Source organism: Lithobates pipiens, unplaced genomic scaffold, assembly GCF_037356315.1.
Source record: "Lithobates pipiens isolate NorthernLeopardFrog02 unplaced genomic scaffold, aLitPip1_a1.2 Scaffold_16, whole genome shotgun sequence".
NCBI lineage: Eukaryota > Metazoa > Chordata > Amphibia > Anura > Ranidae > Lithobates > Lithobates pipiens.
Genome location: NW_027507748.1, coordinates 291,225,295 through 291,242,389, shown reverse-complemented (window position 1 = coordinate 291,242,389; position 17,095 = coordinate 291,225,295). Strand labels below are relative to the sequence as shown.

At 38.7% G+C, this 17,095-nt stretch overlaps 1 protein-coding gene across 1 annotated transcript in view; it reads right to left on the bottom strand.

Annotated features, from left to right (window-relative positions):
* Positions 1–12,020, bottom strand: part of WNT2B (Wnt family member 2B) — a 151,808-nt gene extending 139,788 nt beyond the window's left edge. The window contains exon 1 of the mRNA XM_077481539.1: positions 11,190–12,020. Coding sequence (XP_077337665.1) covers positions 11,190–11,374 — 185 coding nt within the window. The 5' untranslated portion in view covers positions 11,375–12,020. The remainder of the gene's footprint in view (positions 1–11,189) is intronic.
* Positions 12,021–17,095: the final 5,075 nt, after the last annotated feature.

The window sequence follows — 17,095 nt, the reverse complement described above, 5'->3', positions numbered from 1 at the left end:
GTCAAAATGATCCCATAGCCTTCTTCAAACAGTCCCCTCTCTCAATTACACATGTAGCACATTTAATAGGGAGTTGGCTGTGAATCATCAGGAAGTGAGAACTGGCTCCCAAATCTAAGATGGCAGTGTGGGAGCCTAATGAGCGGTGAAGATTTTGGGTGCTAGTAAGACAGCTCTGGATCTAATAGACTGGTAAGTGTGCATTTTTAGCTTCTGACTTTTATTTTTGTAGAAGTGAAGATCCTCTTTAAAGTGATTGTAAAGTCACTATTTACAAATCCTGGAATCCCCTGTTACAGAAATATATACTGTGCAGTATCTGTGTTTTTTTATATGATGTCGCAAAATACTTATTTCAGAGCGCCACTGTGCGCTCACATGACCTCCCGGTGCTCAGCTTCCCCGATCTGAGGACTACAGTAGAGGGGGCTGAGATTCCCTATTGACGTCAGACGGGAGCCGACGTAATCGCACAGTGGAGCTCTAAAATAAGATATTTCACTGCATATTTTTTAAAACACAGATACTGCAGTGTACCTTTCTGTAACAGAGGGGATTCCAGGATTTTAGATTAGTGATATTACAGCCATACCGGTGATAGGGGAGGGGGGGGGGGGTGGCTGACATAGATTTCTGAGCTGACAGGCAGGAAGGGAGGTGGAGAGGGAGAGACTGTGGACTGATAGAGGCACATAAACTGACCATGGTATCATGGATCAGCAACCATAATTACCATGGTCAGCACACTAAGGGGTACATAGGACCAGGCAGGATCAACCAGGTATTTTACAGCATAAAGAGGGACAAATGACACTACACAAGTACGATGCTGTATAACCCTCTTTAAAAGGAACAGGATTTTTTTTTTTTTTTTTTTTAGGGTTACAACAACTTTAAGCATGTCTAATATTTAACTACGCAGCTCTGTTTCTTGGATACAATGGGAAGGCATTTCTATTCTTCCATTCTGTTCTTTGTAAATTGTGCTGTCACTGCATGCTGTAGTTAAAAAGGGTAAGTACAGAAATGTTTTTTCTAATGCCCCGTACACACGAGAGGACTTATGTCCGACAGACTTCCAAAGGAGTTCCGCCGGAGTTCCGACGGAGTTCTGACAGACTTTTCGGCCGAACGGACTTGGCCACACACGATCACACTAAACTCCGACGGATTCGAACGTGATGACGTACGACCCGACTCGAATAAGGAAGTTCATAGCCAGTAGCCAATAGCTGCCCTAGCGTCGGTTTTAGTCCGTCGGAGTAGCATACACACGAGCGGAGTTTTCAAAGGGGACCGGGTCCGGCGGAGTTCCATCGGGAAAATTTGAAGCATGCTTCATTTCTAAAGTCCGTCAGACTTTTGCGAAGCTAAAGTCCGTTGCAGCCCACGCACGATCGGATAGTCTGACGGACTCGGTCTGACGGACTTTGGATGTTGAAAAGTCCGCTCGTGTGTACGGGGCATTAGAGTGTCTTAGCTGCTCCACCAAAGGTGATAAACATGAAATCGTCTGTATTTTAGTGTGAGTTACAATAAATGTGTACTACAAACAAATGCAAAGGGCAGTATGAACTGGTCTAACCCAAAAACAGCCTGTATGCGGGTACTATGGATTAGATTGGATGTTCTTTTAAAATAGCGAAATATTTAAGACCCATTCACACCTATGTGTGTGTTAACACACGTCTCCTAATGCTCATGTTCTCCTGCCAAAAGGCATACAAAAACACAGCTGTATTATTTTTACAAGGTAACGCACCATAACTTACAATGCATTCATAAAAAAACCTACTTTACTGCAATGCAAAGGCATGAATTCAGCCTTAAAGTGATATTAAAGGCTTGCTGTTTTTTTATGTTATATTTACCCGCTCTGTGCAGTGGTTTTGCACAAAGCAGCCCGGATCCTCCTCTTCTCGGGTCCCCACTGGCGCTCTTGGACCCTGCCGAGCGCCCCCATAGCAAGCAGCAATGGTAGCAGAAACTTTAAAAAGTGAAAGAAGGCGGTTGCAGCGGCTCAGCCTGCTCTACAATGCTAGTCTTGTCTCACACCTAACAGATTCACTTTAACCACTTAAGGACCGGATTGATTTACCCCTCAATGACCAGGCCATTTTTAGCGATACAGAACTACGTTATTTTAACTGTCAATTGTGCGAGCATGCGATGCTGTACCCAAATAAAATGTATGTATTTTTTTTCCCTACACATAGAGCTTTCTTTTGGTGGTAGTTGATCACCTCTGTGGTTTATATTTTTTGCGCTATAAACAAAAAAATATAGCGACTATTTTGCAAAAAAACCCCAATATTTTTTATTTTCTGCTATAAAACATTCCCAATAGAAAAATGTAAAAAATCTAATTTCTTCATCAGTTTAGGCCAATATGTATTCTGCTACATATTTTTGGTAAAAAAACCCCCAATAAACGTATAATGATTGGTTTATCGTTATAGTGTCTACAAAATAGGGGATAGGTTTATTGCATTTTTTTTCCTAGTAATGGCGTTGATCAGTGATTTTTAGCGGGACAGCTACATTGTGGCGGACAGATTTGATACCTAACTGACATTTTTGATACTTTTTTTTAACTGTGCTCCCTCAGTGTGTTTACTAACTGTATGGGGGTTGGGCTGCCTGGGATAACACATAGATCCATCTTCCTGCATAGTAGAAAGACAAGATCTCTGTTTCATCCCCTGTCAGAGTAGAGATCTGCCTTGTTTACTTAGGCAGATCCCCATTCTGTGTCTGTGGGCAACAAACGGGGGCGGCCGGTGGACATCGAGCCGGTCCCGCTGATTGGCCTTTAAAGTTGAACTTATCCTTTAAGCCTTTAAACTCTAGTGCAAACTTTCTCAAGCTGTGAGCTATATTCATGTCAAATAGATTCTCCTCAATTTCTGTCATACTCACAGGGTGGCAGGCAGTAAAGGGAAATCTCTTCAAGACTTATCTCTACCGGGTGCTTTGATTGAAGGCCTGAATAAAGTTGGACATGCAACTGGTTCTACACAAGTCGACATAGCGACTGACTGGTGTACAGCCAGACTGTCGGATTTTTCAAATTGATCGGTGCAGTGGAAGGATTCTCCCATTTGCATTGAATGTGTGGTTTAGGGAACCGGATAATTTTTATTTATTTTTTTAACCTGCTGGTTGGAAAAAAAAAAGTCATGTATGGCCAGTTTAAGAATCCGATCCGATCCAGAGCCCTACTGATTGAGGTCTGAATGGAAGAGAATGTTCACTTAAGACCACCAGACCAACATACATTATTTGTACTGGCCCAAAGGACAAATGCCCCCAGGCCCTGGTCACATGCTTGAAGTGATAGATTGATGGTGCTGGAGCCTTAAGTAGCTCTACTTTAGTACGATTAACAAAAATGTGTTAGTGATATTCCAATGGGGTGTCTAGGTAATAAGTGGGCTACTCTCATGATCCGAGGAACTGGAACAGTAACCTCAAACTAAGTCTGAAAATTGAAGCACCACACCAAAGTGGTAGCATCCAAAATCAGGTTGTATTTCAAATGAGTAATATATTATACACTTTGGTGAGGCATTTTGATTTTCAGACTTAAATATCACTTCCTTGGTCCTATGCGAGAGAAATGTGTCCAGTATATAGACAACAATCAAAATGTAATATTAATGTGTATTGCTAGCTTTATGCCACGTACACACGATCGGACTGTCCGGCGGACAATCCGACTGACTTTGTAGCTGAGGTCTGCCAGACTTTCAAGCGAAGGAACTTGGCCACACATGATCACTCCAAAAGTCCAGTGGATTCGAACGTGATGACGTAGAATAAGGAAGTTCATAACCAGTAGCCAATAGCTGCAGTAGCGTCAGTTTTAGTCCGCTGGACTAGCACACAGACGAACGGATTGTCCGCTAAAAGCAGAATTTGGCTGCAATTTTGAAGCAAGTCTTATTTCTAAGTCTGCCAGACTTTTGGGAAGAAAAAGTCCACTGGAGCCCACACACGATCGAATTGTATATAGTCCGCTCGTGTGTACGTGGCATAACACATACATTGCCAACTGATCGCCCTATCATACATTAATATTACCTATAAACCAGAAATATGAGCAATATATATCTTTATTAAAAAGCACATTTGAATGAGAACTAGAGGACACATCAATGGAAAGGACTGTGGGAGGGATTTTAAAATGTTAACCTTATCTCTGTACTGTCAGTGATGTCCCTCAGAATCCCTGATGCTGTTTTTTAGTGGTGTTGGGGATCTGTCATGTCATTTAGCAGCTGGAAAACATCATCTGGAGGATTGGATGGGCAAACTGTCGAACTCTTGCCAGTTTGTTTACCCATTCGCCAAACTGCAAACACGCTGGGCTTGGATCATACTCATATTTAACTTGAACCTTAAGCCCATATCTTATTATAATAAGTAAGTAACAAAGAAAACCAGCAGCATTCATAAGCTTACATCCAAATAAACTGAGGGGAATAAAGCTTCAAAGGTTATTCACTTTTACATACCTTCTGTGTACATGTTAGTACAAGGTAAATAATACTTTTATGAAAAGGTTTTCTTCCTCACTAACTTTTATCAGTTTATAATAAAATCCCAAGTGTAAAGTATAGCTATGTCATATCATATGTTAACATATGAATGAGTTGTCAAAAATGCAGAATACAGTCATGCAAGGGTGGTAATCTATTAAAAAAAAGTTGCCAAAGAGTCTGGCTAATGTGTTTTGGTCATCAAAAGTGGCAAATCCCCTATATGGTTTGGAGAACTACATCACATTATTGTAATATTAATAGCATAATTAAACCAGAAATCATTTTATATGAATCGTGTTCCTTTTTTTCCTGCCAATCAATATTTCAATTATGGAAGAGATATAATTAGACCTAAACCTGTCAACAAAAATGCCTATACAGGCATACCCCACTTTTAAGTACACAATGGGGTTTATTTACTAAAGCTGGAAAGTGCAAAATCAGGCTCACTTCTGCATAGAAACCAATGAGCTTCCAGGTTTTATTACCAAAGGTTAATTGAACAAGTTGAGGTTAGAAGCTCATTGGTTTCTATGCAGAAGTGAGCCTGATTTTGCACTTTCCAGCTTTAGTAAATAAACCCCATTGTGTACTTAAAAGTGGGGTATATCTGTATATTTAGCTAATGAGTGCATTCAAAACATACTGGACATAATACGAAAAGAAGAAATGGCCGCACTCTGTACTCGATCAAAATTATTTTATTCAGAACATTTAGTCTAATATGGTGATTACAATGGTTTTATGGTGTGTGTTCTTGAGCATGTTTATCTTTATTTAATAATATACGTACACATTTTTAGTAATGTCTTTTCACATTATACGATTGTTCTACTCTACATTAATCCATATGCGATGCGACACATATTTATATGTGTGTGCGTTGCTATGGGTTGCTGTAGGTTTTTCTGCTTTCTTCGTTTCTATGTGTTTGATATAACAGGAAGCATGCGATTTAATGATTAGTGTCACCTGTTATACAACTAGGTGGGGCTTTATAAGGAAATCTATGCTGCTTTTCCTGTGTAATGACTGAGCAAACTTGGAGTGTGTGAAATGCATCAACCAGCTTTCTGTCAACACTTTGGGATGTTCTCAATAAAAGAATTTTGATCGTGTACAGAGTGCGGCCATTTCTTCTGTTGACTATATGTGGAGGCGAGCCGAGGCGGGCACCTGTCCAGATCATCAGGCTTTTAAAACCTCATGTAGAGCAGCGAGCCTTCTTGTTTGGACATAAATTCTTGTTCTTATTCTTGTTTGGACATAAATCGAAAATTCCGACGGAAAAAGTCAGATGGAGTCCACACATGATCGGATTTTCCAACAACAAGAGCCGATCTCACATTTTCCGTCTGAAAGTCCGACCCTGTGTACAGGGCACAACTTTTGTTGAGAAAAAAACATTCCCCTCTGGGTGATCTATGTACATTGCAAGGATTTGAACAAACAGTGTTGCGGAGTCCTACCTTTTGTTATTCTGAAGAAATCACTGTTTGTTAGTCTGTGTTCATGTGAAAAGTGAATCTAATGGGAGTGCTTTCGTAATTATCAACCAGTTGCTGTACCGGCAGGGCTCTAATGAGGAAAACTGCTGGGCCTGCATCCCTTTAGATGTGATTTCCTATTGAGAATATCTCACCAACAATTACATTTTTGTTGAAGGGGGTGCCTGAAATCTGCCTTTTGTCTTAGTGCAAGATGTCTGGGAAAATCAGTGAACCAATCACACAAGCAAGAAATTATGCTTCTGATGTATTCTGTGTACAGAACATGTCCAGGTAGCCATATTGTATTTCATTTTACCAAAAATTACTGAGCTGCAGACTGAAAAGGAAAGGTCAGTTTTAATAACATACAATTACAATATGACTTGTGTCACAATTGTATGGGCTATATTATTTTTCTTTTTAATTGCAATTTTTACCCTTTAAGTTCCTTGGACAACAAATGTAATGCTAATTTCCATCATTTTATTTGCTCAGGAAAAATATTTTTGTTATATTTGCATGCCAATGCAGTTTAGCGTTTTCCAAATTTTATACATTTCTTGACAACTTTGTAAAATAAAAAAATACAGGAAACTCATTTAAAGAAAACTGTTATTCACACTTTTTTTTGGCTCAGATAGAGGCATGTAAAACTACACAAAGAATGTACGAGATCTGTGCCATTATAGCCAGTAAGAGTCCTGGATCTGCCAGGAGAAAACTTGACCACAGTGCCAATGACCACAATGGCACAGCTTTTTATGGGCAGTTTCAAACATATTTAACTGCACCAAAATATGTGACATTCAACTCCTCTTGCTAGTGGCCAAGATTCTGCCCTGCTCTTGCATGTCTATTCATTTCTATGCAAATTTGTGGGGGGTTGAACAAGGTCCTGGTAAATGGTCAAAAGTGATTCCAATGATTTCCTTATCTGGAGGAACACTGAATTGGCAAATCAGTAATACTGTATTCTTGTACTTGGAAGATCACCAGTTGTGGATTATTAGGCCACAATAAATGCTAACCAATAGCCATGATAGTTTTTTTCCTGACATATCATGGTGTATCTCACAACATGCTACGTGGAGCAGACTAAGGAACCTGATTTCCATAGCTGATTTCCATAGCATACCATTTGATGCCTATCTTTAGTAATAAAAGTTTGTAGATTTCAACAAATCTTGTTGGAACATGTTGAAACACCTCTTTCTAGTGTTATTTCACAAGAAGGCAAAGTAATTGCAATTTTCACTAGACTTGATTTCAAGGGGCACATGCAACCCCCAGTTTAAAATTGTTTCATTTGGTTCTAAGCCATTCAGTTAAGACAACTATTTAATGGCCGTACTGGCATTAGCCAAATTCACAGTTCAGTGACACTATGGGGTTGATTTACTAAAACAGGAGAGAGCAAAATCTGGTGCAGCTCTGCATAGAAACCAATCATCTTCCAGGTTTTATTGTCAAAGCTTGTTGGAACAAGCTGAAGTTAGAAGCTGATTGGCTACCATGCACAGCTGCGTCAGATTCTGAGGGCTCCAGTTTTAGTAAATCTCCCCCTATGATTGATGGTGTCACTAGACAAGTATGACTTTATCTTCTTGCCTGCACGATACAATGTCTCCACATGTAGTATAGGAATTGTTTGGGCAATGACTATATATTTGGATATTTACCATGATGGATTAAAAATCTTTTAAATACGTTAATGCTGACAAACATCTCAAAACGTAAATATGAAGAAAAATGATCCAATAAGTTAGTTCCAGGAGCCTGGGTGATGTTTAGTGTAGTAACCCATAGGGATGAATCAGCTTTCAGTTCAGTTATAGCAATGAAAAGCAAGCTCTATTTGCTGCAATTCTATTATTAAATAGCTCATAGATATTGTAAAATCAGTAAGTTAACCATTTGGGTCTGACGTCCTTTTACTGTTCCCTGTATAGTTATGAAATGCTTGCTCGTTTTTTGCTATATCTTAGTACTCTCCATTCTTTCTCTAATGATATTTCCTATAACAGTAATAATACCATTTAGATGTGGTTTTTGCTGAAAGTTAACAAAACACACAATATTTAAGAATAAGAAGGTATATTTTCCTAGTAGCAATTACCTAACCAAACCATGTGTTATATTAAAACGTTTTCTCCACACCTTGATGTTCAAATTGTTAACTGAGAATGCCAAAGTCATGTACAAGGTTTTTATAAAAAAAAATGGAGGAACATTCTTATCTGATGTCAATTAATATATGTTATTATTAGCTGCGCATACACAATAGCAGCTAAACATTCATACAGTGGATTGTGCAGCACAGGGCAGACTAGGATTTGTATAAGCTCTTGGCTAAGAGTCTCCAGCAGTATTCTGGTATTATATTTTATGACCTCTAATATTAAATATGTGGATTGTTCATCTAGAGTCTAATAAAGAAAAACAATACATTAGACTTTTTTAAAGTTTGCATTATGTAAAATCTGACATAATCTTTTTAACATTTTTTATTAAACACATTTAAAGCATCATCCCTGCTTCTACAAAAAAAATGATATATTTTTGACAAATTTGTGTATATCAGTTTTAAGGGAAAGTTGTTCCTTACTAACTTTTTCTTTGTCTTTTTAGCAGGAATGATTTAGGGAGGATCAAGAGTTTAAGCAAATGACTGATGCAATTGTTACATAATAATTGACAACCAATTTTCTTCTATTGAACATGTGCCTGCCTAACATGTTTCGTATTGTTTTACTCTAATTGTAAACTCTGTACATTCTTATTGTTTTTTTTTTTTTTTTGTGTGTTTTTTAGATCTTGGACAGGTATATAATATAAAGAGCTGCAGAAGATGCTGGTGCAATACAGAGTAGTAATCTTTACAGCTTATGATTTATCTTCATTTACAAAATATTTAATCAACCAATGCAATGAACTTTAAAAGGAACATCATATATTTTCACCCCAAAAAATGAATGCACAATATATTTTTGTGTTGCTGACTAAAGTAGCTTTTTCTCTGACCTGTAGTCTCTTCTTCTGCTCTGATTTACAGCTGCCTACATCTGACTCGCTGTGACTCAAGTCATCTGAATGTTTTAGGCTACATGTTTACTTTTATTCTTACTGCTGACTTTTTAAATATTTTCGGATCTTCAGCAAGAAAAAAAAAAAAATCACCAGCTTGTTTTTTCAATAAGCATGACGGAAACAATAAAAAGCAGAAATTACAAGCTTGTGTTATGGACATAGAAATTATGAAGATGGTCTTTTTATAAGTACACACATAAACACATTTAAGGTGGCCATACACACTTTGATGAATGATTGATTTAATTTCCGATCAATCTCTTCTGATAGGAATAATCAATCTATAGTCGACAATCCCTTCAATTGATTTGACAAACGTGTAGATTTCAAATGATAGGAAGATTCATAGTTATTGATTATATTGCTAAATTACGGTTGTATTTATCAATGTAATTGATAGTCTGATAACCTGATCAATCAAAATATGCCTGAAATTCAAGAATAAAGCATCTTAATGCTGCTGTTGATGCAGCATTATTGATCATTTTTTGTCCTGGTTGATCAAACCTTTGATCGAACCTGATTGAAAAGGAAGTTACGCCAGATGGGAGGGAGAGGAAGGGAGGAGGGAGGGATGTAGGGGATAGGGTTAAGGTAGGAAAGTATATGTTTATTTTTTTAATGTTGAATTTGCTGGGGGGGGGGGGGGCAATGTGGCTCCCACCAATGAAAATGCTGTATAATGAAAAAACACTTTTTTGGAAATAAAGAATAAAAAAAAAAAAGAAAGGAAAGTTACGCCTATTTGATCAATTTCCGATTTTGATGGGATCACACATCAGTTGGATAGTTAAATCAAAGTGTGCATGGCCACCATTGCTCACACATTAACTTACAATCATCATTGAATAGCAGCTCTAGCGAAATGAAGAAATTATGTATAAAGGCTTTTTTTTTTATACTGCCATTGATCATATATTGATTTATTTCAAACAGCCAATCACATGCAGGGAATGTAATAGATAAGAAATTCCTCTCCACTTGATTGGATGTTTCAACACTGGTTTGCTAAACCAGAATAAACTACTTCTTTTACAAATTCACCAATAAAAAAAAGTAAAAAGTATATAAATACTTTAGTAATTAACCTATAACATAAGAACCCAAAAAATATTAAGAAAATACGTTAAACACACACACACAACGAGATGATAACTAGATGAAAAATAAATGTTAGAAAGAAGTGGGCAATGTACAAATTAGGCTGGTGTATTCTGCAAAGTTGAGGGTTGATGTCATTTGTATTCAATTCAACAGGTAAAATCTCTCGGAAAATACTATTCGTACAAATTAAAACATACTTATTTTGCAAGTTCACGTCTTACGCCATGACTGTGCCAGAAATGGCCATGCGAATCAGCTATGTTCAGAATGTAGCATGAATATTTTAATGTCTGGACTTAAGGAATTTGCTAAGCCCTGAGGGGTCAACCTTATTGTCTAGCTTTTATCTTGCCCGCAGATCAGTGGGTTCAATATACAAATTGCAGTGTATCAGTTTAACTCCTTTACAGCATGTCTTGAATACCTTATTACAAGTCACACGTTGTTGAAGAATGCCAGTAGATCAACTTTAAAACAAACAGCTGCCTTACCAAATATCTACACCACATCATTGTTACAGCCAAAATATACTTGCAAAGCCTTCACACCACACAATATCTCCCTGGCCACATTTCTGTGATCTCAGCGCAGTTATTTGCTAGAGTGGATGATAGAAAGCAGCATCCGACTCTCTGTAGTAATTGTACTTGGTGTAGGACATCTGTGAAAATAAAACAATGTGATAATTTTCTAAAACTACAAAGGCTTGCTTGTCAATGTGCCGGGATTGCTGAGTATAAGAGATTGATTGCAGGTACAGCATTTAAACTGTGGCAAATCTAAGGAGAAAGTTTATTCAGGGGAAACTGAAAAAAGAAAAACTGTAATCTTTTAAATCTAATCCCTTCGAGGTATTTAAAAAAACAACGAAAGAGAAGGAATCTCTTCTTCTTGCATGCCTTTTAACTGTTTAAATACATTGGGTAAATGACAGATGCAGATAGGCAATAGGCAGATGACTTACCACCAGGAAGAGTCCACTCTTGGGGTCAGAATGAGCAGAATGAGAAGATATGCAACATACATCCTATAGTTTGTTTGGACATTTTCTGATGAAGCCACAGTCCTATGGCAATGCTTTAAGTTGGAAGTTAAGGAAGATTTAGTGTGACTCCTAAGGTTCTGTCCGGGGTGAGTTAAACCCAGCATAATTGCTATGTCTCCCCAACTTGCTTTGCAGAAAGGAGTCTAGGTCACTTAGTAATCCAGAGTATCATGCAGGTAAGTGATTTACTCCATGAAATTATTTCAAAAACTTTGCTTTCTAAAAAAAAAAAAAAAAATCAAAAAAAAAATATCACCCAAATCTTTATTCCTTTACATATTTTTTCTTAAAAACGTATAATTTTTTTTTTACTTTCCTTTTTTTTTGCAACTATGCATCAAAGAAATATAGTAGTCAGGTAAATCTGGGAAATGGTACTGCAGTGGTAAGACAGTTCACATATAGCAAAAAAGAATGCAAAGTTCTAAATGATGCAAAAAATTCTTAAAGTGAAGAGAACTTAGCTGGCTGACGCAGAAGGGAAACCCAGAGGTTCAGGAGGATGATGCTGAGGAAATCTGCCTTGCGGAGCTTGTGATGAAGAGGAGAGGAAAGGATGGTCTGAGTTGCTTCTCCGTGCCTTGCTGGACAGAGTAAAGTTTGATGAATTCCTGAATTGACTTGAGAGGTAGCAGATCCCAGGCTTTGCTGAAACTCCCCCTTAAAAAAAAGTGCCTCTGCAATGGGTGAGGATAGGCTGAGCTACCTTTGCAAAGGGTTGCAGCAGCATACTACCACCTGCTGCTGTGATACAGACACACAGATAGTAAGAGGAAGACACATGCATTCAGTTATAGCCAGTGCACTGATTTTAAGCTGCCACTTTCTACATGGTCTTAGTGCCTTCATTTTTGACAAGAACATGAAAAGCTGAAAAGAGAAAAAAAAAATCCTTCCTTTTACTAACAGCTGGATTACTGAAAGCTGCTAAAACTGCCCAAAAAGTTTTTCTTTCTGACAATTAATGTGCATTGATTACAGTCTAAATCTATTTTTGCAGTTAGTACAATTAAAAAAAAAGTAAATACTTTAGTAATGATTTGTATCACATATCAATTTCTTGCTATTAACATGCAAATACATTATCGATCTGGCTTCTGAATTGTGCAAGATCTGTTTATGACACCATTAAGTCAGTATTAACCAGTTTTACCCCCTTCTTTACCAGAGCATTTTTTGCAATTTGGCACTGCGCTACTTTAACTGGTAATTGCGCGTTCATGCAACACTGTACCCAAAAAAAATTTATGTCCTTTTTTCCCCACACAGATAGAGCTTTCTTTTTTGTGGTATTTGATCACCTATGCAGTTTTTATTTTTTGCGCTATAAACAAAAAAAGAGCAACAATTTTTGAAAAAAAAAAAAACAATATTTTTTACTTTCTGCTATAAAACATAAACAATAAAAAAAAGTAAAAAAAAATCTAAATTTCTTCATCAATTTAGGCCAATATGTATTCTGCTACATGTTTTTGGTAAAAAAAAATCCCAATAAGCATATATTGATTGGTTTCGTAAAAGCTATCATGTCTACAAACTATGGGATATTTGTATGGCATTTTTATTTTTTACTAGTAATGGCACCAATCAGAGATTTTTAGCAGGACTGCGACGGGGGGGTGAAACCTTTGTATGGCATTTTTATTTTTACTAGTAATGGCACCAATCAGAGATTTTTAGCAGGAATGCGACATTGAGGCAGACAAATTTCACACTAAGTGACACTTTTTGGGGACCAGTGACACCAATACAGTACTAATGACACTGGCAGGGAAGGGGTTAACATCAGGGGCAATCAAATGGTTAAATGTGCATCTGGGGAGTGCTTGCTAACTGTGTGGGGGATGTTTTGACTGGGGAAAGAGAGAGATCTGCGTTTCTGCTTATCAGAAACACAATATCTCCACTTCCCCTCTGACAGAACGGCGATCTGCCTTGTTTACATAGGCAGACCGCTGTTCTGCCTCTCTCGGGAGAGATTGACGGGTGTCGTTGAACATCAGGTCCGCCAGACCCTCTATTTGGCTCTCGCTGTGTCAAATAACTGCCCTGCTGCACTAAAAGTACGCGGCGCAGTAAATGTCGTCCCAAAAGTAATATAGTAATATATATTTCAGTTTACCAATCTTTAAAGTGACATTAACCACTTGCCGACCAGCGCACACCGATGTACGTCGACAGAATGGCACGGGCAGGCAAATGGGCGTACATGTACGTCCCTTTAAATTTGCCGCCCTGCCATCGGGAGCGCGCCGCCGGCGGCGCGCTCCCGCATTGGTAGGGACCCCCGTGAGTCCGGTCGCGGGACCCGCGGACTCGATCGCCGCGGGCATACCCGCGGTCGTCTCACGGAGCGGCCAAATGAAGAAATGCCGTTGTAAACAGCATTTCTCCATTCTGCCTAGCAACTAGTGACGCTGATCTCTGCTCCATGTGATTGGAGCAGAGATCAGTGTTCACTAAATGAAAGCCCGACCCCCCCACAGTTAGTAACACACCCCTAGGAACACTTAACCCCTACACTGCCACCCACTGGTTAACCCCTTCACTGCCAGTGTCATTTACACAGGAATCACTGCATTTATATAGCAGTGATTACTGTATAAATGATAATGGTCCCAAAAATGTGTCAAAAATGTCCGATGGGTCCCCCACAATGTCGCAGTCCCAATAAAAAATCGCTGATCGCCGCCATTACTAGTAAAAAAAAAAAATAATAAAACATTATTAATAAAAATGCTATAAAACTATCCCTATTTTGTAAACGCTATAACTTTTGCGCAAACCAATCAATAATCGCTTATTGCGATTTTTTTTACCAAAAATATGTAGAAGAATACGTATCGGCCTAAACTGAGGGAAAACATTTTTTTTTATATATTTTTGGGGGATATTTATTATAACAAAAAGTAAAAAATAATGCGTTTTTTTCAAAATTGTCGCTCTATTTTTGTTTATAGCGCAAAAAATAAAAACCGCAGGGGTGATCAAATACCACCAAAAGAAAGCTCTATTTGTGGGAAAAAAAGGACGTCAATTTTGTTTGGGAGCCACGTCGCACGACCGCACAATTGTCAGTTAAAGCGACGCAGTGCCGAATCGCAAAAAGTGGTCTAGTCTTTGACCAGCAAATTGGTCCGGTCTGAAAGTGGTTAAACAATGCCCATATTCTTCAAAAATAATCTATATGCATCCATTACTCACTGGCCCCATAATATATTTTTCATGAAATCATTTCTATGCTTTTATGCCTGTTTGAAATGTTTTCTGTGAGTTCCAGAACTTTTCCTTTTCCACCTCACTTCCATTTGTTTGGACAGTGAATGTTAGGTGCGGTCATGTACACTGCTCTATGCACAATACAAGTCCCATGAGGCATTGCAAGACAGACAATTACAAGCATGAATTCTAAAAGCAGCGACATCATGGGACTTGTAGTTCTGCAACAGTTGGCGGGCCACAGGTCAAGCACCCATGCTCTAGCAGGAACTCATAGCAGCAAAAAGAAAAAAAATGAAACAAAAAACAGAAATATTGAGATTCGGAGGAAGCTGAGAGCGATAGGAGTTGACTTTTTGAAGTAAGAATATACAGTAAAATGAAATAGACTTTTTCTAAAACCATAGTTTAGTGTCACCCTAGCTGTGGTGGTTGCATTAGCTTTCATTTTTATGTTTTTTTCTTTTCTTTTCACTTGGTGATCCAACCAATAACACACTTTGAGTTTGATTTAATAAAAATGAAAAGGGCAAAATCTGGTGCAGCTGTGCATAGTAGCCAATCAGCTTTCAACTCCAGGTTGTTCAATTAGACAAATATAAATCTGGAAGCTGATTGGTTTCTCTGCAGAACTGCACCAGATTTTGCACTCTCCAGTTTTAGTAAATCAACTCCTTTCTGTCTTAGGGTGGATGGAGGAGCAATGGAAACACCCTTGGACAGCAGCTTTGTCAATTTGTGGAGAGGGTATTGTTAAATGCAGTAGCAGATTTAGACAGACTTGACTAACATATTAAAGTCAAACTCCAGCTGATACTTTTTAAGCAGATACAGTAACAGTTTTTTTTTTTCTGTTGGGGATAAGGCTGGGTTCACACCGCTGCGGCTGGGAGACCCGGATGTGATTCGCACCGCACTGCAGTGAAAATCATATCCGATCTCTGTGCGATGCGAGTTCAGCCATACAGAGAGTATGGCTGAATTCGCATCGCACCCGCCGCAAACTCGCACAGGGCCCTTTTTTTGGTCCGCAGCAGAATCGGATCGCATGGGTGTTCACACCATGTGATCCGATTCCTGTCTGAGTTTGCAGATCGCACTGCGATATGCGAACTGATCTGGGGGTGTCATTAAGGTTTCACTGACACTCCCAGCAGTCCACATAGGGCAGTGTGAACTGCCGGCGGGAGGCATGCGATGCGGGAAACCGCCGCGGATTTGCGGCGTTCCCGCATCGCTTCAGTGTGAACCTAGCCTAAAGGTTTTACTTTGATAAATAAAAGGTGATCTTTATAAGCACACCTGTCATTATTATATGGTTTGTCTCAACCCTTTAACTGCCACTTTTGTTGGACAGCTTGGTCTGTTAACCACCTCCGGTTGGGACCAATTCTGACATTCCTCTCCAACATGAAAAAAAAAACTAAATTTTTTTTTGCTAGAAAACAACTTTGAAAAGCCGACCATAATATATTTTTAAGTAGAGGCTCCTGAGAATAAAATGGTGGGTGTTGCATATTTTTTTGTCACATGATATTTGCGTAGCAGTTTTCCAAACACAAATATTACGCCAAGTACAAATACACCCCCTTTCTCTCCTCATTTGCTGACTGACTTTGATTGGCAGCAGCGGTAGCCAATGGCACCACGCTGCTGTCTCAGCCACTGAGGAGGGGAGCCCCAGGCAGCCGAAACACTGCTGCAACATCGCTGGATCTAGATGGACCTGAGGTAAGTATTAGGGAGGCTGCTGCACACAGAAGTTTTTTTTGTCTTAACCTCCCTGGCGGTACGGTTATTTCGGATTTTAGGTGCTAAAAGCGGTACCATTATTTTGCATGAAAATTTGGCGTTTTATATTGTAGTCCTGTAATTCTTAGGAATAACTCTCTTAAATCTGTTCAAACCAGAGTCTAGCAGACATCCCGGATATGATAAAGTTTGAAAAATGAAATCATAAATTATAATATAATAAATAACTATAAATAATTGTACCAAATAATAATATAACAATAATAAAAATGATTCAATAATGTAATCAAATCAAAAACACAGAAATTTGCTCAGTTGCAGAATTGTCACTGTCATTACTTTTCAGTATTTGATGACAGATCTCCCCACAAATCGCTATCAATCAATTCTGCAAGTGATTTCAATTTATTATCGCTGTTTTCTAGCTGGTCTAAAACCATTTTTGATGTAAAATGACAGTTTGGTTGCTATGGACAATCTCCAGTTTCCAGGCATAAAGAACAGTTTTTATTATATAAAACTGCATGCAGGACACTGGGCAGACCACTAGGGACAAAGGGGATGTGAAATATTTACATACAGCAATGTAATCTGTAAGATTACATTATACTGTATGTATACTGTGTGTTTCACTTTTTGAATTTGGCGCCGATCTCCGTCCCCGTGCGTCGCAACGCTCGCAGGGCACGGAGATCAGCTCTGTGATAGATCGAGTGAGGCACGGCTCGCTCATACAGCGGGGAGACAACGCTGGATCTGAGGGAGAAGGTAAGCAAACCTCCTCCTGGATCCAGCGATGCAGTCCCGAGTCTGGCTCGGGGTTACCGCTAATGGTATAAAAATTCCACCCCGAG